Source organism: Varanus komodoensis, unplaced genomic scaffold (assembly GCF_004798865.1).
Source record: "Varanus komodoensis strain SLA01 unplaced genomic scaffold, ASM479886v1 scaffold8, whole genome shotgun sequence".
Taxonomy (NCBI): Eukaryota; Metazoa; Chordata; class Lepidosauria; order Squamata; family Varanidae; genus Varanus; species Varanus komodoensis.
The window spans coordinates 21,665,364-21,686,174 of NW_025336481.1; the positions used below are offsets into that span (position 1 = coordinate 21,665,364).

At 38.5% G+C, this 20,811-nt stretch overlaps 1 protein-coding gene across 1 annotated transcript; it reads right to left on the bottom strand.

The window, feature by feature from the left end:
- Positions 1-528: 528 nt before the first annotated feature.
- SLC17A8 (solute carrier family 17 member 8) lies at positions 529-18,858 on the bottom strand. Its single transcript, XM_044455381.1, has 12 exons — positions 18,724-18,858; positions 12,988-13,237; positions 11,076-11,194; positions 9,162-9,276; positions 8,744-8,831; positions 6,628-6,714; positions 5,761-5,897; positions 5,250-5,399; positions 4,641-4,773; positions 3,053-3,163; positions 1,531-1,658; positions 529-864 (listed from the first exon to the last, which is right to left on the bottom strand). Exons 1-12 carry the CDS (start codon positions 18,849-18,851, stop codon positions 529-531), a joined length of 1,782 nt encoding a protein of 593 aa, XP_044311316.1. The 5' UTR covers positions 18,852-18,858.
- Positions 18,859-20,811: the final 1,953 nt, after the last annotated feature.

The following is a 20,811-nucleotide window of genomic DNA, read 5'->3' on the forward strand; positions in this document are numbered from 1 at the left end:
AGGATCCCTGTCTCGGGGATCTATATACTCTCTCTGCTAGCAATAACAAAAATGTTCAGTGGAGTTAGAAAAACTGTACCTAATTAATGGCCTTCATTGTTAACAATCTAGTCTTTGGTTATAGGTTGCATCATGCCTCCACCACAGTACATTCCCTGTTGCAGGATATTATAAATATTCATAAATATTCATTTAGCAGAAATGTCTGCTAAAGGGGTACACATCCACAATGCTCATGCCACAACCATGATTATATTGCTAAAGAATGATGTTGTACAGAACTTCATTACTGTTAGTGAAAGCAACATGATATAAAGGATCATGGCCTTCAGACAGAGATTTGAGTCCAAAGGTTGAACAGAGACACACACACCCCAGTTTTGTTTTTATTAAACCATTTGAAAATGACTGTGTCTTGCAATTAGTCATTTGGCATGGTTATCCACAAAAATAATAACTAAGAAATATAGATACTGCTGGGTTTTGTACAGGGATGGGAATGGTCACGCAAATTACACATGATTTAATTTATGATGAATCTTGAAAGTTTCCATTTTCATACTGGTAGGAAGTCTGTTCTACATTGTGTATCACGTCCTTTTGCTTCTGCAATTCTTTCCTTCGTACTTCGTCATTTTGAATGGTAGCACCGTATGTTCTCTTTGAGCTAACAAAACTATCGTTGTTCAGTTCAGTCTCTTCAGCCAGTTCATCTTGGCCAATTATTCCACATTTTTCTTCATTCAGGTTTTCTGGATCAGCCCATTGTTGCTTCTCACCAGAAGCAAAGATGGCATAAAATATCACGCCACTATAATGAACTAGGGCAGCTATTAAGAAAACATTTTGCCATTCTTCACGGGTCTAAAGGAATGATAGGGGAAAGGGTATACTTTCAGTACTAAAAGAAGATAAAAACATCTAGATCAGAAACTATGAAACAGAACTGATTGCGATCCATCCTGATTCCTAATTTGGTTCTTTTTAAAGAATATATTTTCTTCTGTGCAGCAAAATGCAAGCTAATTCTGTCTATTTAGCATATTCCATCAACATTATCACATTCCTATAATGGTGCAATTGCACCCTGTGCAGGGCCAGCACCAAGTAGGTCCTCAGCACTGTGCTGCTGATGGGCCACCGGGATGCTGCTTTGGGGATAGCACCAGCCCACAGCAGTGCTGCAGGCAAAGATCTTTTCAAGTGTCCTCAGTCTACCTCTAGTTCCAGATATGTATCCAGAAACATTTACAGAATTATCCGTACTACAATCTTTTCTCAGGAGAATATGTGAGTGAAGATTAAAGAAGGACCTTTTCAGCCTTCTACAAGAAGCAACATATCTAATATTGTTTTCTTCACCAATGCCCAATTATACTTGCTGAGAAAAAGACTCAGCCCTTGCCAGCTTTCAAAGTGACTAGGGATTGGTTTGGTGTTGGCAAGGGAATGACCTGGTTAAAAAAAAACAGCAACCATCACAACGGTTTGCAATATATGCGAAAGTTGTCAAGGGTAAAAACACTTTACCTTATGTTTAGTCATCGCACCTACAATGAGAGGACACACCATTCCTGACAATGTCCCCACTCCGTTAGAGATGCCCATGAGGATGCTGGCATAACGGGGTGCAATGTCTAGATGGTTGACATTAAATCCTATAACACACAAAATCCATTAGCAGTACGGTTTTTGTGGGACTATTCATCATAGTAAAAGTGATTCAAGCAGAACAAAATTCAAAGGAAATACAAATAAATCTGGCTTTCCACTCCAGTACATACTTCTGAGAGCAAGGATGGGCAATTCACATCACTCCAGATTATTGGCCTACAATTCCCATCAGCCCTAGCCAGGATAACCAATGCTAAGACTTCATTGAATGTGTAAGGTATAAAGTCTGGAGAGCCAGAAATTGATTCCCCCTGGTCTAGCGGACTGATAAGCAGAGCAGAGGAAGCCCACTTATTTCAGAAGCAAGAATACTGAAAATATATCCAAGATTCACAGAAGGAAGAAATTAATTTTAAATTGCATTGTACTTACAATGAACTTATAAGGATAGAGCTTTAGGGTGTTTAGATAGAAAAGAGTCCTGCAATTCCCAGTTGACTGGGGAATGCTCGGAATTGTAGGACATTTTTTCTGAATTGCTTTTAGAATTCTATATGATATACAATTGTGATTGCCACCATTATGATTAGTGTAGCTGGCACATACATACAGATTCTTACTGGAACCACTAAGAAATATCAAGGACAATATCTGAAGATCAGTCTTGAAGAAGCTCATAATAGGAAGACAAAGGAAAATTTGCACAAAGGTTCTTTGGCAATGCTTCCAGTTGCCAACCAAAGTTCAAGAGCATGAAGAGGGTGAAGAGTTTGGCTAAGATAGTGCAAAAGTAAATACTGAGAAAAGTGCAAACATTTACAGAACTTGTCTGTCAAGGGTAAGACACCAGGATGACATATGCTCCTGAGCTGGACCTGGATTCCAGTTGCAAAAGGTATCTAATCTCCTGGAGCACCAGAGCTTCAACCCTGTAGCCTTGTGGTGGCTCCTGAGTAGAAGTTGCATAAGTTTTATTTATTTATTTAGGATATTTATATACCGTCCTTTGCAAAAGCCTCAGGACGGCTTACAAGATGCGGCTTTTCTCACTATAAATCTGGGAGAAGTTGTAGTATTTTCCTTTCTCTGGACTATTTAAATAGGAGACCTTAAAATCTGCACTGGATAACTAGCTACATTTTCTTTTCTTCTGGATGAAATTTCTGCATCCCAATACATGTAGACCAGCAAATTCAACTTTTAAAGCTAACCCCTTTATTGTTGTTCAGTAACAAAGTGGTAGGGTCTGATATCATTTGGGCTGGACCCTTTTATATTTGCAAAATAGTTCTCTCATGGGTTCATTCTACTGTGTGGTTCTCTCATGTTTGTCATACTTCCCACAGAATGCAGAACTATCTGATTCAACAATCATAACAAGACTACCAACCTTATAAACAGTTTCCCCAACCTGCATCAAAGTAATGTTTAAGCCTACCTGAAATAGCAAATCCACTAAAGCCCACTGCCAAAACCAAGAAAGATATTGCCACACCTCTTGTTTGAGAGTAGCCAACCACCAAAAGTAAAGTTGCTTCCATACCAAAACCTGCAAGTGAAATACAAGTTGAAAGTCACTTATTTAAAATTTACTGCTTCAGGAGATACCAAAACCATCTCTAGATTCTGTCCAGCCTCAATCAAGAATGTTTTGAAAGATTAGTTTCACAGTTGACCTTGCTGGCAATTGATTCCTCAATTTACAGTAAAATTTACAAATATCTTAAGGAATTATTCAAACAGTTTTTAGGCAATAGGTACTTGTTACTGTAAAACAGATTCCTCTCTCCTCTTAAAAATGCACATGAATAGCCATTTTCCTTTAGCTTTTAAAATGGTAGAGACTCTTTTCTTAAGCAATTCAATGTGCTGTTAAAGTTACAGCAAAGTGGCAATTCCAAGCAGCAAATGAAAACAAAATGTGCCTGCTTGGCTTGATAACCCCTTTAAAAACACAGATTTATAAAGAATGTTGACTAAGTCACACATCCTAAATTTAAGCCAGATTTAAACCAGAATAACCATTCTTAGACAGTAAAAATATTATTTGTGTAAGAATTCGAAATAGACTTTTTTCAGCAAGAATGCACAACATTTTCAAGAAAGTAAACCTAGGATCTTTGTTTGAAAGAGGTTTAAAAGAAAGACAGCAACTCCAAACTGCAAGTTCAATTATTTTGATTAATGAGATTCCTTTTTCTTTGCTCTATATCTTTAAACGCATACACACTAATGTGAGCATTTCAGTCTGTATCAACTTGGGAAGCACTTCCAACTTATACCAGATCAGATAAATGGTCCATCTAGTTCATTTCAGTCTACACTGACTGACAGAAGCTTTCCAAGGTTTCTTATCCTTACCTGGAGATTCTAGATACTGAACCTGGGGCCTGTGGTTCTAAATATGTAAATATTTCTCTCCTGCATGTATTTATCTATTAAATTTCTATCTCACCCATTAGCCAAGATGACTCTCTGGGTGGACTACACAATATATAATATAATAACAACAACAAACACAATAAAAACAATAATATTAAATTGGCATATATACATCAATAATAAAAACACAGAGAACTACAAAAAACCCAACGATTAATATCTTCCATTTATTACACCAAGGGCAAAGGCACAATAACACTAAACCACTAGAAATACCATAAAATCTCTTTAAATTACATTTAGTATTAAAATATTGGATAATTAAAAAGGTATTTGCCTTATGCCAAAAGGAGTAAAGAGAAAGCACCAGGTGAACCTCTTTGAGAAGCTGGTTCCAAAGTTGGGGTGCTAAGAAGGACTAAGAAGGTCCTTCTCCCGGTAGATACCCTCTTTGTTTCCTTCAGAGGGGGCTCAGAGAATGACCTCAAATGCAGATTCTGCATTTCAGAATAAAGCTTTCAAAATGGCATGAAAAGTTTAATTTTATTTTGTTCTATTAATCACACCTGGCTACCAGCAAAGCAGAGTTTTATTTTAGGTAGTAACACATAATTCAAATATTTTATCAGAAAATCTAATCATACCTCCACAATTCATGATTTTTCTTACTGCAGTGGTGGTTAAAATTCTTCTGCTGCGTAAACAATCAGCCAGCTGGCCTCCAATGGGCACGATAATGGTCATGACCATATGAGGAACAGCAGACAAAAGGCCAACCTGAAACGATAGAACACATGATAGAATTGACATTTTCACTATAATTGTGTTGATAAGAAGTTTTGCCTCTTTTTCTTTAATCTAGATGGTAGTTTTTTGTTAGCTATATGTCAGATATGAGAGCCAGTGTGGTGCAGTGGTTAAGAATGTGGGAGCTGAACTCAAGAGATCTGGGTTCTAGTCCCCGTTCTACCATGGAAGTAACTGAGCCCAACCTACCTCACAGGGTTGTTGTTATTGTAAGAATAAGATTGATGGGAGGAGGATTATGTAAGCTGCCTTGAGTGCCTTGACACGTCAAAAGGATGGAATATAAATATAATAAATAAATTATATTATCTACAAGTAACAATAATACTAATGGAAAAGTCAAAGATACCTATATCTGGAAATCATCAGCCTCACTCATCTCAAAGGAATCACTCAGCCCTTAATCATCATGCTGTAAGAGGAAGACCCTGGGCTCATGTATGTACCTTGCTTATTGCAAATCCAAAGACCTCCTCAAAGTATGCAGGCTGACTTATCAGCAGTAAGTAGAAAGTCCAGCTTCTGCAAAAGTTTGCCACAATGATTGCATAAACTGGCATTGAAGTGAAAAACTGCTTCCATGGAGTATTAAATCTCTAGAAGAGAGAATGAGAAAGCCTTAGAATGACTGGAAAATTACAGAGATGTTAAGAGTAATCTGCATCAAGGTAAGAGTATGGCATCACCATCACACGAGTGGTACAAGGGCATTACGACATACTGGCACAACTGGAGTAATTGAACACACTGGGTGTCAAATTTCACATTATAAGTTGCATATTATTATGACAGTAATAATCAGCTTGCATTTAAAATGTCACATATTATGACAAATTCTCTTAATCCCCTCCAATGTTGATATGTTCCTACCATGAACAGTAAATTGACATGTTTATATGAGCAATGAATCAAAGAGGAGATAGTCATGAAGTTATGATTCCAGTAAATTCTACTTACACTGGCACTGACTAAATTAGCTCCTCCTATACTTGTTTCTATGTATGTTTTTTCCTCAGTGGTAATTGTTGGATGAGCAGCAGGACTCTCATAGGCATGCAAAAGCCAGAACACGTACCAGATAATCCCAAACATTCCTGTAGAGACAGGAAGACATGCCTTGTCAAAAGTACATCATGCCAAATTTTTCAACAAATCATGGAAAACTGCAAGTGTTTGGCAATACTTTCAACAAAGTCATTCAATTCATTACTGTATTGTAAGCCATCCAAAGACTTTTTTTTAGTAATGGAACAGCATAGAAAAACTTTAAATAAATAAATACTGCTCTATACTCCTCAATAGTGGTATAGAAGAGAAGGAAGTTTTATAAATCACTGTCCCGGAAATTCACAAAAACCCTAACCTTAACCCTTTAAATACAGTATAATAACGTAGTATAAAATCATATGAATACAGAAATATAGAACTTTTTGAATATTTTAAAGCCAGTCATATAGGAATATTGAGTTGTACGAATAGTGTCACTGAGCTTGCACAAAGCTTCTATCATTTGTGGAAACCACTTAGTTATCCTTGAGTGGTTATTAAATCCAGCTCATATTGCACAAGATGCTGTACATCTTATCACAACATCATTAGACTAACTGCTCTTCTGCAAAACTGCTTTTTCGGCTAGCCCTACTGCAAGCAGCATCAGTTCCTGTCCATTTTTGGTCGCATAACGTTGGGTATAACCCATAAAAATATTTGTCATAAAGCTAAAATAATGAAATTTCCTTGTTCAAAGAGGGAACATTATATTTTTTTTTAGAATTGTGTTTTACTGCTTTGACTGTATTCAGTTTTATTCACTGGGCAACTTACCATATATATAAAAGACAGATGACCATCCTATGTATTGCACTAATATACCTGCCAGTGGCATGGCAACCACTGCCCCAGCATAAGAACCTGCAGAATAAAAGCAAGTGTATTTGGGTCAACAACTGTGTTCCACCACATCCAACCAATTAATGAATTGATTTAGTCAGCACACACAAAATGACAGTAAGCAGCAGCAGCAGCAAAGGATGATCAGAACAATACATTATTGTAGTCAGGTCTCAAATGCTTTCTGAAAAGGCTGCCAAACATCTTTGGAATGATAAGGAAGCTGCACTAGCATCTCTCAGAACGGAGTTCTGGAGCATTGATGGCAGCCTTCCTCACTTGGTAGGGTGACATGATATTTCCACAAAAAGCTGCATGCTGCCTCCAGTATTCAAGGCAGTGTAGAGGTGAGCACTAGTTGCAGGGAAACTTGGGTGGGAAGAGGCTGTTGCTGCCCTGCTTGTGGGATCAAGTGGGCAGCTGGTTGGCCACTGTGTGAACAGATCTCTGGAATAGATGGATCCTTGGTAATCTCCTGTACAGATCTTCTTATGTTCTTACCTCTTCCTTGAATCACTACCTGAAAATTGCTGGTTCTTTCCAGTTATAGCTGCTGACTATCTTCTAAACAATCAACCAGTAGCCTCCAGTTTTTACACAGAAGACTTCCCTGTCCCAGGTTGGAAAAGCTTACATAATCCAAGACATATCTGAGGTTTTATCAACATCAGCAGCAGTGTGAAAACCAAAGCAAATGTCTCAGGAGTTTAGTGCTTCAGATGACTTTTTAGTGCTGCAGATGGGGTGAGCATATGCCAAAAGAAAAAGAGTTTCTCTCTGAGATGGTTGAGGCTCAAGGACATTCAGCAGGCACAGTTCTTCACTGCTGTATTGGAATGAGCAAGCTTGCATCTGTGAGATGTCATCTTCTCTATTCTCAAATAGAAAAATTCCTTTCCTGAAGTTGGTTACTCTCTAGTACCATAAAATGTAAGGAAAATGCAATTCAGGGGCTACTATTCAACTCAGTTATTAAGAAAAAGAATGCCCACGCTAAAAGATTTGAGAAAATAAATGGTGTTTGGATCCTATTGAGAGCTCATGCAGACAAACCATGAAATTCTAGTATGGCATCTAGCAGTTGTTGCTGATGAATTATTCTGAGAGATGACCAGACTCAGGTGTTCTTCTTTTCCTCATTTGACATCAGTTCATACTTTGTTAATGAACAGTTAACCTATGCATGAACCACCACTGAGCATGCTGAGAACAGTTCACTCTTGGCTGCCCTTGGAATAATTCATCAGCAACTTGTGATTACCCATGCTTCAGGAATGTAGTGTGGCCTAAAGACATTAGCCAAATGTTACACTGTACATGTGTTAATGAAGAAAAAGACCCTACATCCAGTCTAATATTCAGTCTGCATGCAAACAAATTGGAGCTCTAGAATATACTGAAGGGCAAGTGAGGAAAGCACTATAAGAGGCAAGCAATCCAAACTCAAAAGAAGCCTGAAAATATTATAGGAAGAGGCTGCCAAGAGAGACTGAGGGAGGTAAATGTGAGAGGATGTGGTCTGTTTCCAGACAGAAGGCTCCTAGCTTTTCTGCTGTAATCCAGAATGGAAATGCACTGAAACACAGAGAGACAAGACAGAAACTAAATGTTTCAATATAAGCTTGATGTAATATTTATGTGGATGTGATTAGTGATATGTTTTATAAGTAAAAATCCACCCAGCAAAATGTGAATTGGCAATGAAGTATGGAACATTAAAATTGAGAGATATTAAACTAGAGAGAGAGAATTAGATCCAATTTATTTCATGATTAAAATTGCTATTATAAGGGGAAAGAAAGTGGGAATAATACCTACTGAAATGAGATATGACAGAGAGCACTTTACCCTTGACTCCATTTTGAAAGAAACTAATGACAGGGCAAATAAAAAGATTTTAGGAGAAATCCTCTAAGAATGAGATCGTGCCTCTCAATGCCTGAAGTAGGCCAATGTCAGGAAATGATGAGCAATTAAAGATCTCTATGTTTTCAAGTCAGCATGGTGTTTTATTAAATCCATTGTAAAATCTCAAATCCAATGAACTTACCACAGAAAGATGTGGTAGCCAACCTGCTTCTTTCCAGTGGAGGAGCCCATTTACTCCACATTCCATGGCATGCTGGGTAAGTCACACCCTGGAAAAAAATTATGCACAGCATTCAATTTCTGTTTAATATCTTTCCTGTGTACACAACTTTTTTTCTCTTCAACTAAAGGAATTATTATTAGTAGTAGTACTATTAGTAGTAATAGTAGTATTTATCTTTCAAGGAAGCAGTCCCATAGTTACCAAAAAGTTATCATCCAAGTAACTAACTTCATTTAGGGCTAAATTGCTGGAAAACCAGAGCTTTAACAGAAAAGATAAAATTGCTTGCTTCCTTCCAAGAAATGTATTGTTTGCACTCTGGTAAGTAAAGTGTGAGCTAATAACAATGACCAAAACAAATGCATGGGGTGCCTACCTCCACAAGCCCTTGTAAAATCCTTACAAACATAACACAGCCATAATGTACCCTGGCGGCTGTAGGAATGAACATGTTTAGTGTGGAAGTGAGAAAAATAGCTGCTCCAAACACCCTGGGAAGAGAAAATGGGAGTGAGAGATAGCACCATGGTTTATTCAGTGTGATTTCATATAAGGATGATACTAAATATTGAACTGTCAGGTAAAAATGGGAGAATTAGCAAGACTTGATCTTCTTGAGATTCTCTGACTTCCAATTCAAAGCTCAATGCACCCATTTCTTATTACAGCCTGGTTTGCTTTTTATTCCGAAAGGGAAAGTGCACATTGCAGAATGTAGTTTTTTAAAGTGATATGCTCATTTTTAGACCCATGGGCATATGGGGAAAATCCCCTAAATGATGAGTATATATGATCTATCCAATACTTAGCAGGAATTTATAAAATGTGGAAAATTATAACTGTAAATATGTGTATCTTAATGTTTAAATCAGGTCAAGCTACATCACCACTCTTCCCCCCACCCCCAAAAAAACCACTCTTTGGATTCAAGCAACACATACTTGAGGGCTAAGCATGAATTCTCACTGAACCATGGATTTTGGTCTAACATGGGTTATCAATTTGCCTGAGACCAACCATGCTAACTGTTGTTTGTTATCCATGAACTAGCCACAGTTTACAGTTCTACAAACTGTGATTTCTTTTCATTTGTTGTTTGTGATCAATGAACTATGGCTTGTTGACACAGTATAACACACATTTCAACAATAACCCATGTTTCAGTGACAACCCACACTCAACCCTTGTGTGTGGGCATATGGCAGTGTTCACACAACAGGACAAGCAACTCTGTGAGGTTGCCATGGATTGTGTGTGTGTGTGTGTGTGTGTGTGTGGAGGTGGATGATCATGATCTACCTGACAATCAAGTAATTTCTATGTTATCATGGTCTCCATGCTCTCCCTTCAGTCTTCCCGATGTTGGCATGCATCCCATTAGCCACTCTGCTAACTTGCATTGCTGCCTGTCTATGTTGCCTGCCCCTTCCTCATTGGTCCACATGTAGAGGCCGGTTACTGCTCTTTCCAGGGGACTCTGTAGTAGCTGCATACCAGGAATGTGGAAACCACAATCCTAGGTTCAAACAACAAAACAAGCCACGGTGGCATGAAGAAATCATAGAACAAACCATTGTTTCTTATCATTGTTTCTGAAGACCAAACTGCCATGGTAAAATACCATGACAAGGTTCAGACAAAACAAAAGACCAACACTGGTTAAAAACAAACAAACACCATGGCTTTTCATGTTGTCTGAATCCAGTCTCTCTAAGGTTTTATATACATTTGATACTTCATCCCACACAGCTTTAAGGAAATGTATAATAGCAGTCATGATCATTGTTGACCTGGTGGTAACCCAATGGAATTTTTGTTATACGTATGTTGTTCTGTCATTTTGAACAAATGAACAAATGCCTGTGCCTGTATATGCAACCAAATTAATAACACAGTCTTTAAATTCTATAAACCTCTTCTTCAGAAATATTGGCATTCTACAATCAAAGAAGAAGCTTTAAGCTGGAAAGGCCAGATTCATAAATAAAAATTTGAGCTGAATTTCAACTCAGCCATCCGTCAGAAATTTTGCAACACAAATACTGCCCCTTGTATAACTTGTCTATTTCTAGTTGGGGAATATTACTAGTAGGAAGATGGATTACTGTATATCTGCAGTTATGTTATCTGGTGATTTCAGCAACAGGCTGAGCAATCTAGTGTCCCCCTTTCATGGCTAGACAGCCATTAGATTGTTCAGATTCCCAGCTCCAGTGGGGCTTCAGGACAATATTGTGTAATATAGCCCAGAATCACAACTGCTTTATCATATTATGTTATCGTCTCTTACCTGTTAGCTGCTAGTTTATTTGCAATGAAGCCTCCTGGAATTTGAGTAATAATGTAACCCCAGAAAAATGAGCCATGAATGAGTCCTACTGTTTCTGGATCCCAGTTGAATTGTGCTTTCTACAAATAAAGCAGCATTTATAGAGTAACATGCAGTTAGCACTTTACATTTCCAGATATGTTCACTAACTTGCAATTGAACACTAACTTATCAGATGAGCCTATGGGACACTTTGCAATTGTCTTTTTATCAGTTAGTTGTGATGCAACTACATTAAATCCAATATTTTTTTGGTAAGGGTAACAACATAATTCTCTTCTGGATTATGTCAGAAAAAGCATAATCATTGCCTTCACCTGAATGCACAAGAAAAGTCCCATGTAACTTGCTTTTTGCTTTTGGCTATTTGAGTGGCACTGACTGACATATTCCTAGGACACACAGTCATAGACTGGAAACAAGACAAAGAAATGCAGTTGGAGATACTTGGAATGCTTTCACGGCAATTAACCACCCACTTAATAGGAAAACTGACATGCTTGTTCCACAATGCTGGCAAAATGAGCCTGGACACATTCAAACAGTGTTGGGCTCTGACTTCCATCAGGTCCTGCCAACATGGCCGATCCTTTCCTGGCAGACTTTCTCCACCCATAGTAATGGTTGCCCTATTTCAGCCTTCCCAGAGTAGGTGCCCTCCAGATGTTTTGGACTGTAACTCCCAGCACTCTTGTGAATGTTTTTTGTCACCATGGTTGGGACTGAGAGGAGCTGAAGCAACACAAGAGGTCTTATATTTATCACAGCAAAATCCAATGAATCTTTTCCCAGTCCCATTATGTCCAGTGGCAGTTTCTCCTATGTATGGCTCGAGTTGCAGCCCATTTTTCACAGTGTATTATGGTGGGTAGGGAAAGAGCTTGTTTGTTTGTTTGTTTCTCTAACCCCTCACAGCCAAAGCTTTCAATCCCCAGTCAGCTGTGAAGCTAACTGGTGACCTTGGGTCATTCACTATCTTTCAGCCAACCTACCTCACAGGGATAATAAAACGTGTGTGAAATAGGGAAAGGGACTCATGTATGCCAAGCTAAGCTTCTTGAAAAAAGATAGGGAATAAACATAATGAATACAAAGACAATATTGCCAGAATCAAGATCGGAGATGAATCATGGTAATAATTCACTAGTCACCATGTAGTTGAAGGATAGACAACTTGGTGCTCTCTAACTGTTTGGGACCACAAGCACTCCTAAACATTAGTTTTAAATATTATCTTTAGCATGGTTATTATTTCTTAGATGCCTGACAAAAGGAGTCTCAAGGTGGTTTTCAGCAAACTATACTCCCAGACATCTGGAGAGTGCTCGACTGACCACCTGTGACTCAGCTTATCCTTTCAGTAAATTTGTCCAAGCCACAGGCAGCAATGTGTTAACTATGAGGGGAGTAGCCATCGCTCAGTGGCAGAGGGCAGGTTGGGAATGCAGAAGATCCATAATAGTAGGAGTGGACATGAACTCCCCCTGCCTGGGGTTTTGGAGAGCGTTTGCAAGCTGGAATAGGTAGTATTGGACCAGATGGATCAATGGTGTGACATCGTAAGGTTCCCTCACCTCAGAACTCCAAGGATGAAATCCAATGTTTGCCCCAGCTGGGAGCTGTAAAGCTTTTTTTTCTGTTTAAACATGCATAGTGTGTATACAACTCTCTACTTTTTCTGGACTAAATTATACTATCTGATCAGTATCTCCAAGATGTAGGCATTTGCACATGATAATGCTGCTGTCTATTAGAAAAAGCCACTTACTGTATCTGCCAGTTTCAGATCCAAATTAAGCTATAGACTATTAGAAAACCCTGACCAAAACAGGGTGTTATTTCTCTGTGCCAAGTAATATATGCCCGCACTTACCTCAATCTCTGGTTTTCCATTGACATAGATTGTGTTGTTGTTAACCATTTCCACGATGGCAACACCAAGATTGCATCTAATTCCAAAAGAAATGCAAAAGCCCAGGCCACTCATTATAGCAATGATGTAGCGTTTAGGTAGCCCACAGCAATAGCAATCAAATAAAGGAGGCTTGTTTGCCATTTGCTTAGGTCTTCCATCTGCATTCAGTTCAATGTTATCTTCTTCTAGGTTGGTTCCATCAATTTTTCTGAAGCCATGTAAAATAAGCATAGAGAAGGAAGGTGGTCTTAGAAGTAGTTGCTGATCTGGATTTGATTAACACAGAGGGCTATCATGGTTGCATTCCCATCTGTTCTTGTTCCTTGTTCTACCAGCCTATTCTGTTTAAAGAGCTGTCCTGTTCAAGCAAGATGAAAGGTAAAGATCCAGTAGGAGGGGAACTGAGGTCTTGGTGTTGCCCATCAACAGAGGGCAGAGGACTGAGCTGCCACTCATGTCTGGTTACTTTCTTGCTGTAACAAGGTGTCTTGTTTTTCTATTTCCTTCATTTGCATCAATACATGTAAAGTAGCACACGCAATTTTTCTAGAAACCAGGGCCCTCTCTTTGGCAATGTGTAAGTGACTGAGCTAAATATGGCTTCACTTTTTGTACCATAGGGTTAAATTTCTGAAATGAGATGTGCCAGCCCTGTTTTCTCTTAGTACAGTGTAAAACAGCCAGTTCCACAATGTTATGTCCTGTGACCTGGAAGTTTTTCTTATACATGCACTGGCCTGTGATGATTATATGTGTGAGAATTTATTGTAGTTAAAATAGTGATAAAGGAAAGAGAAAGATATTCTGACATTCACTGTAGGCTAGTTCCTAGGCCCTTGTAGTGCAAAATTACATTATGGGACTAAACCCTGATATTTTTAAATCCCATATAGAAGTTATAGTCTCAGGGTAGATAGAAACTACAGACTTTTTTCTGGTTTCATTGTTATTTTCATGCCTAAAAGAAGCTCAGAAAATGTGTTTTTGTTAGTATCTTGAAAAGTAATTCCCAGGACCCTTAACAAGCCACAATTCCAATAAATCTTTCAAGGAAACCATCATAATTAACATACATAGAAAACAGTATCTGTAGTCTAGATATACTCTGAACCTTCTTGGAGCCAAGTAATAATGTGCTCCATGTTGTATTCCACAGCAGAGGGAGGACAGTGGCAAAATTGGGAAGCATTTCTGAAGAAAGTTATACGATGATTAAAGGGTCAGAGCACAAGTCAGAAATGTGTGGCCATTCAGATGCTGTGGTGCTTTAACCCCCATCTGTCTGAGCCAACCTAGCCAATGCTCAGGGATCAAGAGAGCTGCAATACAATAGCATCTGGAGGCCACCACATCCTTATGATTGGTTTAGATGGTAAATCCTTTGTAAGAGCATAATCTGATCCTGGCTGAGGCATGGTGATTGCTGAGGGTGTTTTTCTGTCTCAACATGCATAGGATTGCATCCTGGGGTGATACTGAAGGAACTTGGCCTGCATAGGCCAGAAATGTGAGGACAACTGTGAACCCTAACTGATGAGGCCAAAGTTGGGAGCAATTTCTTCATCTAGAGCAAGGTGGGGTGGATTAAATGTAGAATGAGGGTTGAGGAGGTTTGGTTTCAGATATTTATTTCATTTTAGAGAAAGGAAAGATAAAGAGAAAGGATGATCTCAAGAACACCTTTCATTACTCTGTATCTATGACTCATGACAAAAATTCAGACTGTCTTAGTTAAGCACAGGCCTTTAATGTATTTCTTTAAACCAGTTATAAATATTCTCCTTTCTTTTGTAGAGCTCATTGAGGCTAACAGTAATAACTTCAGACCAAACAAGAAGTATCAAAAGGCAGAAAACAAAAACAAAAAACCCAGGGTAAAACAGAAAAGTGGAAGAAAAATAAAAAAAAAATCCAGCAATTACAATATCGTAGTGTACCAGCACATTGCACTGAATTCTTTTATTGCTGAAAGATGGCTAATATTTATACATATCTTTGTTTAGGTCCTGCTATCAGCCATAAAGTCTTTGTCTGCTTTGCATCAAAAGGGATTGACTTAACAAAATGTATAGAACACCAATTTCCATTTTGCACATGGCATCATGTGTCAGCAGATAAAGTTCCCCAGGCATAGCAATGTTTGAACATCTGTCATAAACCACAGTGCTCTTGGCCATTCATGACTATCCCTAATTAGGTTCTAATCAGTTTATCTGTTCAAATCCATTTTTATTTTTCTTCCTTTGAATAATTACCTCTTCTTAATTAATTTTGTGAACAATAGCAAAATGTCTGTGAGAAGAACTGTGAGGAATCTTTGGGTTGCCAGCTTCTTAGCATCCAGGAAGAGGTTCACTAAGAGAAATTGCTTTACTCATATGTTTTCAGCATTTTGCCATTATTTATACAGCTTCAACATGTTACAACATGATCCTATTAAAGAAATATGAAAAGCAACCTCCATCCAACTTCTCCCTTAACCATTGGCAGTTCCAGCAGAACATACAGTAGGAGATGAGAGAGGGAGCAGGGCAGTTTGCTCAAGAGAAGATACAGATGGGACTGCTGAGAGCAGAGGCTGTCTTGCAATCTGCTCATGTCTGGCTGAGAAAGTTGATATGAATAGACTGAATAGATAATCTGGTAAAGCCATAAGTATGAAAAACTAAGAAAGATAAACTACATTATGGACTAGAGGTATATATAACAGTTATATAACATTCTTTGTAATAGGGAAGGGGACCTCTAGACTGAATTCAATATTGAGAAGGAGCTTTGGAGCTGGCTGAGGTCAAGGCAAGAGAGGAAAAGCAAAAGCAATGGGACCAAAATAAGCAAATAAGTAAGAGCGGTATATTGTAGCTGGTTCAGATGATCACAGGGTGACAAATGAGCCTTAGTAGCTTGATAGCCATGCTGCACATGCCAGTTGTGTGAAGGAGTAATCAGTGCAGTTAGTCCCAGCAGCACAGCATGGCATGTGGACTTGGTGAGAGCGGCTGTTTGCCAGGCTTAACTAGCCAACCAGAAGCCCTGGGCTGTTGGAGAGTTTGGGGGTGGCTTCTTAACCAGGGCAACAAACCAGCTTCAGGGTAATTATGCTAAACCAACAGGCACATGTGGCAGGGGCAAGAAGTCACAATGGCTTCTTTCCAAAGTAAGATCATATAAACTTGGTCAATATCAACAATACTGGGCCGCACTGACTTGATTGAAATGACAAATTTCCACTGTGGATACAGTAAGTTTCACTTGCAGAATGGAATCAGCACAGGCACGGTGGAATCTGCAAGGGCATGGTGTTCATTGGATACCACCCTAGATGTTTTATGCAGAGCTGGCTTTAGCACAGGTGGCCACCTAAAGCAGCACTTCATGAGCTCCTTCTTTCACAGCAGAAGGAAGAGACTTTCCTTCCCTAGAACTCAGGGGAGGCTGATGGATCCAATATCAGTGGGGTGGTGTATCTACTCTGATCTCAGTCTGAATCTTAAAGCTGCTATTCCATGGTATGGTACTCCCGCACCAGAAATTCCCAGAAATTGGTTCAGCACCATGGATAGTTCTTTAAACAACTCAGACTGCAGTCCAGAGTGGATTAACCGCTCTGGTTACACTGGCATCAGCAGTCTGCACTGCATATTATTGCTTTGTTGCTTACACTTTTATTGCTCAGAAACAAACTCATGATGTGGCCCCGATACTACAGGCAAGCATGCTAGAAGCAGTTAGAGGGCCAGCACCAGGTGAACAAGCAGAAGCAATCTGTTAGGATTCAAGATGCATGGAGGGGATGCATTTTATCAGCCCAAGAAATATACAGAGACCAAACATTTCCTAGCTGACTAGAATCATAACAGATATTGGGAAATCATAGAATGGATAATTTTAGACCATTAACAGAAATATTTTTTTATTTAGTGCAGAGCTGAGTACTATTTTAATATTTTGGCAGGATTGCCAAAATGCTCCAAGTCTGACTTACTTATTTCACCTTGTGGAGAAAGCATTATCAAGCATCAACAGAGTCCCAGCAAATGTCAACAACTTTTGATGGTGAACCTTGATGTGATACTTGGTAACTTGGAAGGTCTACAGAAGCATAAAGAATCATAAAATGTTTTTCTCTATTTACCAAATGTCTTCCAAATTTCCTTGAGCTATTGGTACGTGACATTTACCATGAAAAACTGGGAAATATTTATAAACCTAAAAAAACTTCATTAGTCCTTACATTTAACAGCAAAACATAATACCTTAAACTGTCAATAGGGACAAGCCTTATTTTGAAAGACAACTCCTTAACCATTTCAAAGCATTATCAGAATGTGCAATAAATATCCCTAATCTCACACATAACTCCCATGTTGACTTTATTTCTTAAAGTTCAGTTTGCCTATCCGGACATATTGTGGAAACCTGTGTGGTGATATATTTGAAAGAGTCATTGTTCATAGCTTTGCTTATATCAACATTTGTAAAAATACAGTTCTATTGGCCTTGGTTAAATAATGTATTAATAGCATCAGGAAAACACTACATGCTCCTAGTTGTTTAACCAGGACAAGATAGAAAAAGGCAAGCATTGGTACTGTGCATTTAGAATGCACAAACAAATATCAATATAGAAGCAAAACAATCCTATCCAAGATTATGGAGAGGTAAGTCCCACAATATTCAGTGGTGCATACTCACAGGTAAGTGTGCGTAGGATAGTAGTTTAAATGCATTATAATATAATAATAATAAAGCATATGTACTATGTAGGTGCTTTTGTAAAATTTCTGTAAGCCACCCGGACATTTTGTTATAGGATGGCATGGACATGACATAAATAAAGGGAATAGTGCCTTATTATAAGCACATATAGTTATGTTGATTGCAAAAAGAACTGACACAAAATGATGATAAAAATGGTAATCAGTGAATAATTTGGCTGCTAACAAAAAGTTACTATCTGATTATACTATTTTTGAGATTCTGAAAAAGCTAATAATAAATTTGCTAGTTTTTAAGGAGGCAAGAGATTCTTCATTTTTCCTATTCTAGACTAACACAGCTATCCCTCTGGAATCCAGTGCATCTGAAATTTAAGATGAATATTTGCAGTATTTAGTCTTATGAAATATTAAATGGTTATCTCTTTTTAATATTTTAATATGTAAGTTTATTATGCACTTATACACAGAGATATCATCTAAGGATCATATTTAAACTTATACAACTCAAAATCTTAAGCACACTTGTGCTGGAGATCCACTAAAGTTGGATTATCCAGTTAAATGAATTGAGGATCAACATGCAAATCCTATTAATGTCAACACTCCTCTAAATGCAATCATTTTGCAAATAGAGCTGATTGTGGTTTAAATCTACATATATAAATCCATCAAAACCTTACCTGTTTCAAATAAATAGTACTTTCTCTTGAGCACCAAATTGGTTATGAAAAAATTGTGAAATAGCCACAATTCTAAACATATTAATAGGTTTAGCATTGTGGTTTATTTTACAAGTATTTCTCTGTTTAATAGCACATATTTTATATATTTTTAAAACATTGCTGCTTTGTTACTGAGATACAGCCCTGAACATGCTGCTTTTACTGATTTACTTTTAAATCTTCCTTCTCCAATATAGCCCTAAACATTCTCTGAATTTAATACACCTTGGAAGTTTACATCAGACTGTTACCTTTGTAAGTGTCCCAGTGAGTCACTAACAGTATTCTTCACCTCTTCCTTCCCAGGCTTTAAAAATCTTTCCCTTAACGAATTAAACACCTCAAAAGGCATCTTGTCTTCCTTTTCAAAGACACTCATTAATTTAACATTTGCTTGTCATCATCATCCTTTTTTTTACAGACTTAGTCTCCCTCGGCTCGCTCGCTCGCTCGCTCGCTCGCTCTTTCTTTCTTTCTTTCTGGATGGTAATTAGATGATCTGGAAAGGATGAGTTTTAATCCTCCAAAATACTGGCTGAAGTAAAAATTTCAATAGACTCTCCCAACAACTCAAGTAGAATGGCTGCAGCTTTGTTTTCCTCTGTTGTTGTTCCACAGCTGGTAATTTTCAAAGAGGTTAATGCAAAGGACTACACCTGCAGGTTGGTAATGTGGGACCTGGTGCTTCAGCCTGCTCAGCCAACTAAAACACACTATAACTTGCTCATCCTCTTTCCCAGCTTTCTTCCACTGTCTCTCTCACACATATCCTGTGCTAGGTGATGCTATAGTAACGGAACACAATACCTGTCTCTCTGGTCACTCAAGCTTATTAATAGGATCTCATCCACAGCAAACTTTATTAAACATTTATAAATCCTCTCTCTTCATCACAGGACATGACTTATAGTTGATGCTCTGTCTTCCTATAGGCCCCCCAGACAATAGCTGTTGCTGGCCTCTTGGAAATGTATTCACCCTAGGCATGAATCTATTCAACCTAAGAATGCAATTTATGATTGACTTCATTACAGTTTCCATATGCAGAAATAGAATTGCTTCCAAATGTCACTGTATTAGTAGTCAGTAATACTTTATGCAAGTTAAGTCACATTGGTGGGTTATTAAATATTTTTTTAAAGTAAGGGAAATATTGCAGTTGGATGCAGGTTTAGGCATGTGCAATTGGGCTGGTGGAAGCAGCTGCAGTCCTGTTCCCACTAAAATGCTACAGAGAAGGTTGGAGGAACTTGCTGAAAGACATAGGGCATGGGACCTAGGATAGAGGGAGAGTTCCTCATATCAGGTAGAGCTGCAGCCTGTCTCATTTGGTAGTGTCTGATCTTCTAGCCAGCATGTTGCTGTGAGAATGATGGTGGGGAAGGGAATGATGGGAGGAAGTCTGCTTCTGCCAACAAAGTTCTATTCACAGAAATCTTGACCCAGATGAGACAAACCTAGATCTCCTCCTGTTACTAAACTTGCCAGGTTGTGTGTGTGGCTTTAATGATAATTACCAGAGTAATGGCATCACCATGTTTGGTTCTAGTTTTAATGAAACTGCACCTGTAGAAAAACTGTGCTCAAAAATGGCACTATTAGTCCACCAAAGGTAAAGTATTCTCTTTTTAGGACAACTAAGATTCTATTGTTAACTGTGTTAAAAATGTCCCTTTGATTATGATATAGATAGATTGGATGACTGAAAAAAGGCAAGAAACAGGGGCACAGTCAGGACAAACGTAAACTTGGCTGATAAGCCAAGAGCAGCAGCTGCTGCTGCACAGATGGCAGAGGGGAGGAAAACTGGGAAAGGTGGTCCCATGCAGTGGGTTGGCCTTTCCCACCCATTCACTGTCACTATGATTCATCAATCCATTTAAAGCATATGAAGCCTATCCAGGCCTCTCTAAAGGGAGGACATATCTTTACAAGGCAACTAACTTTACAGGCCCAGGGGAAGGCAAAGTGGAGGATTCAGTAATGGTAACATTTCATAATACCACTTAATGTTAAGAAGGAATGCCCTTATAACTTGCTGTCAGGGCCATCAGAAAAATTATCAGTGGTTACCCTGGAATTGTAGAATAATCCACTGGACACTCTCAGCATTCTTTAAAGCAGCCATCCCCCACCTGGTATGTTCCAGAGGTGTTTGGTTACAGCTTTCAGCATCCCTGGTGATCACCTCAGGCTGATAAGACTTGAAGCCCAAAACCTCTGAAAAGCATCAAACTATTTAAAGCTATCTGGGCCATTTTTAAGAACTTGTATTTTTAGCACAAGAGAGGGAATAATATTCACATAATTGTAAATATTTTAGTTGGAGTAGGCTCTAC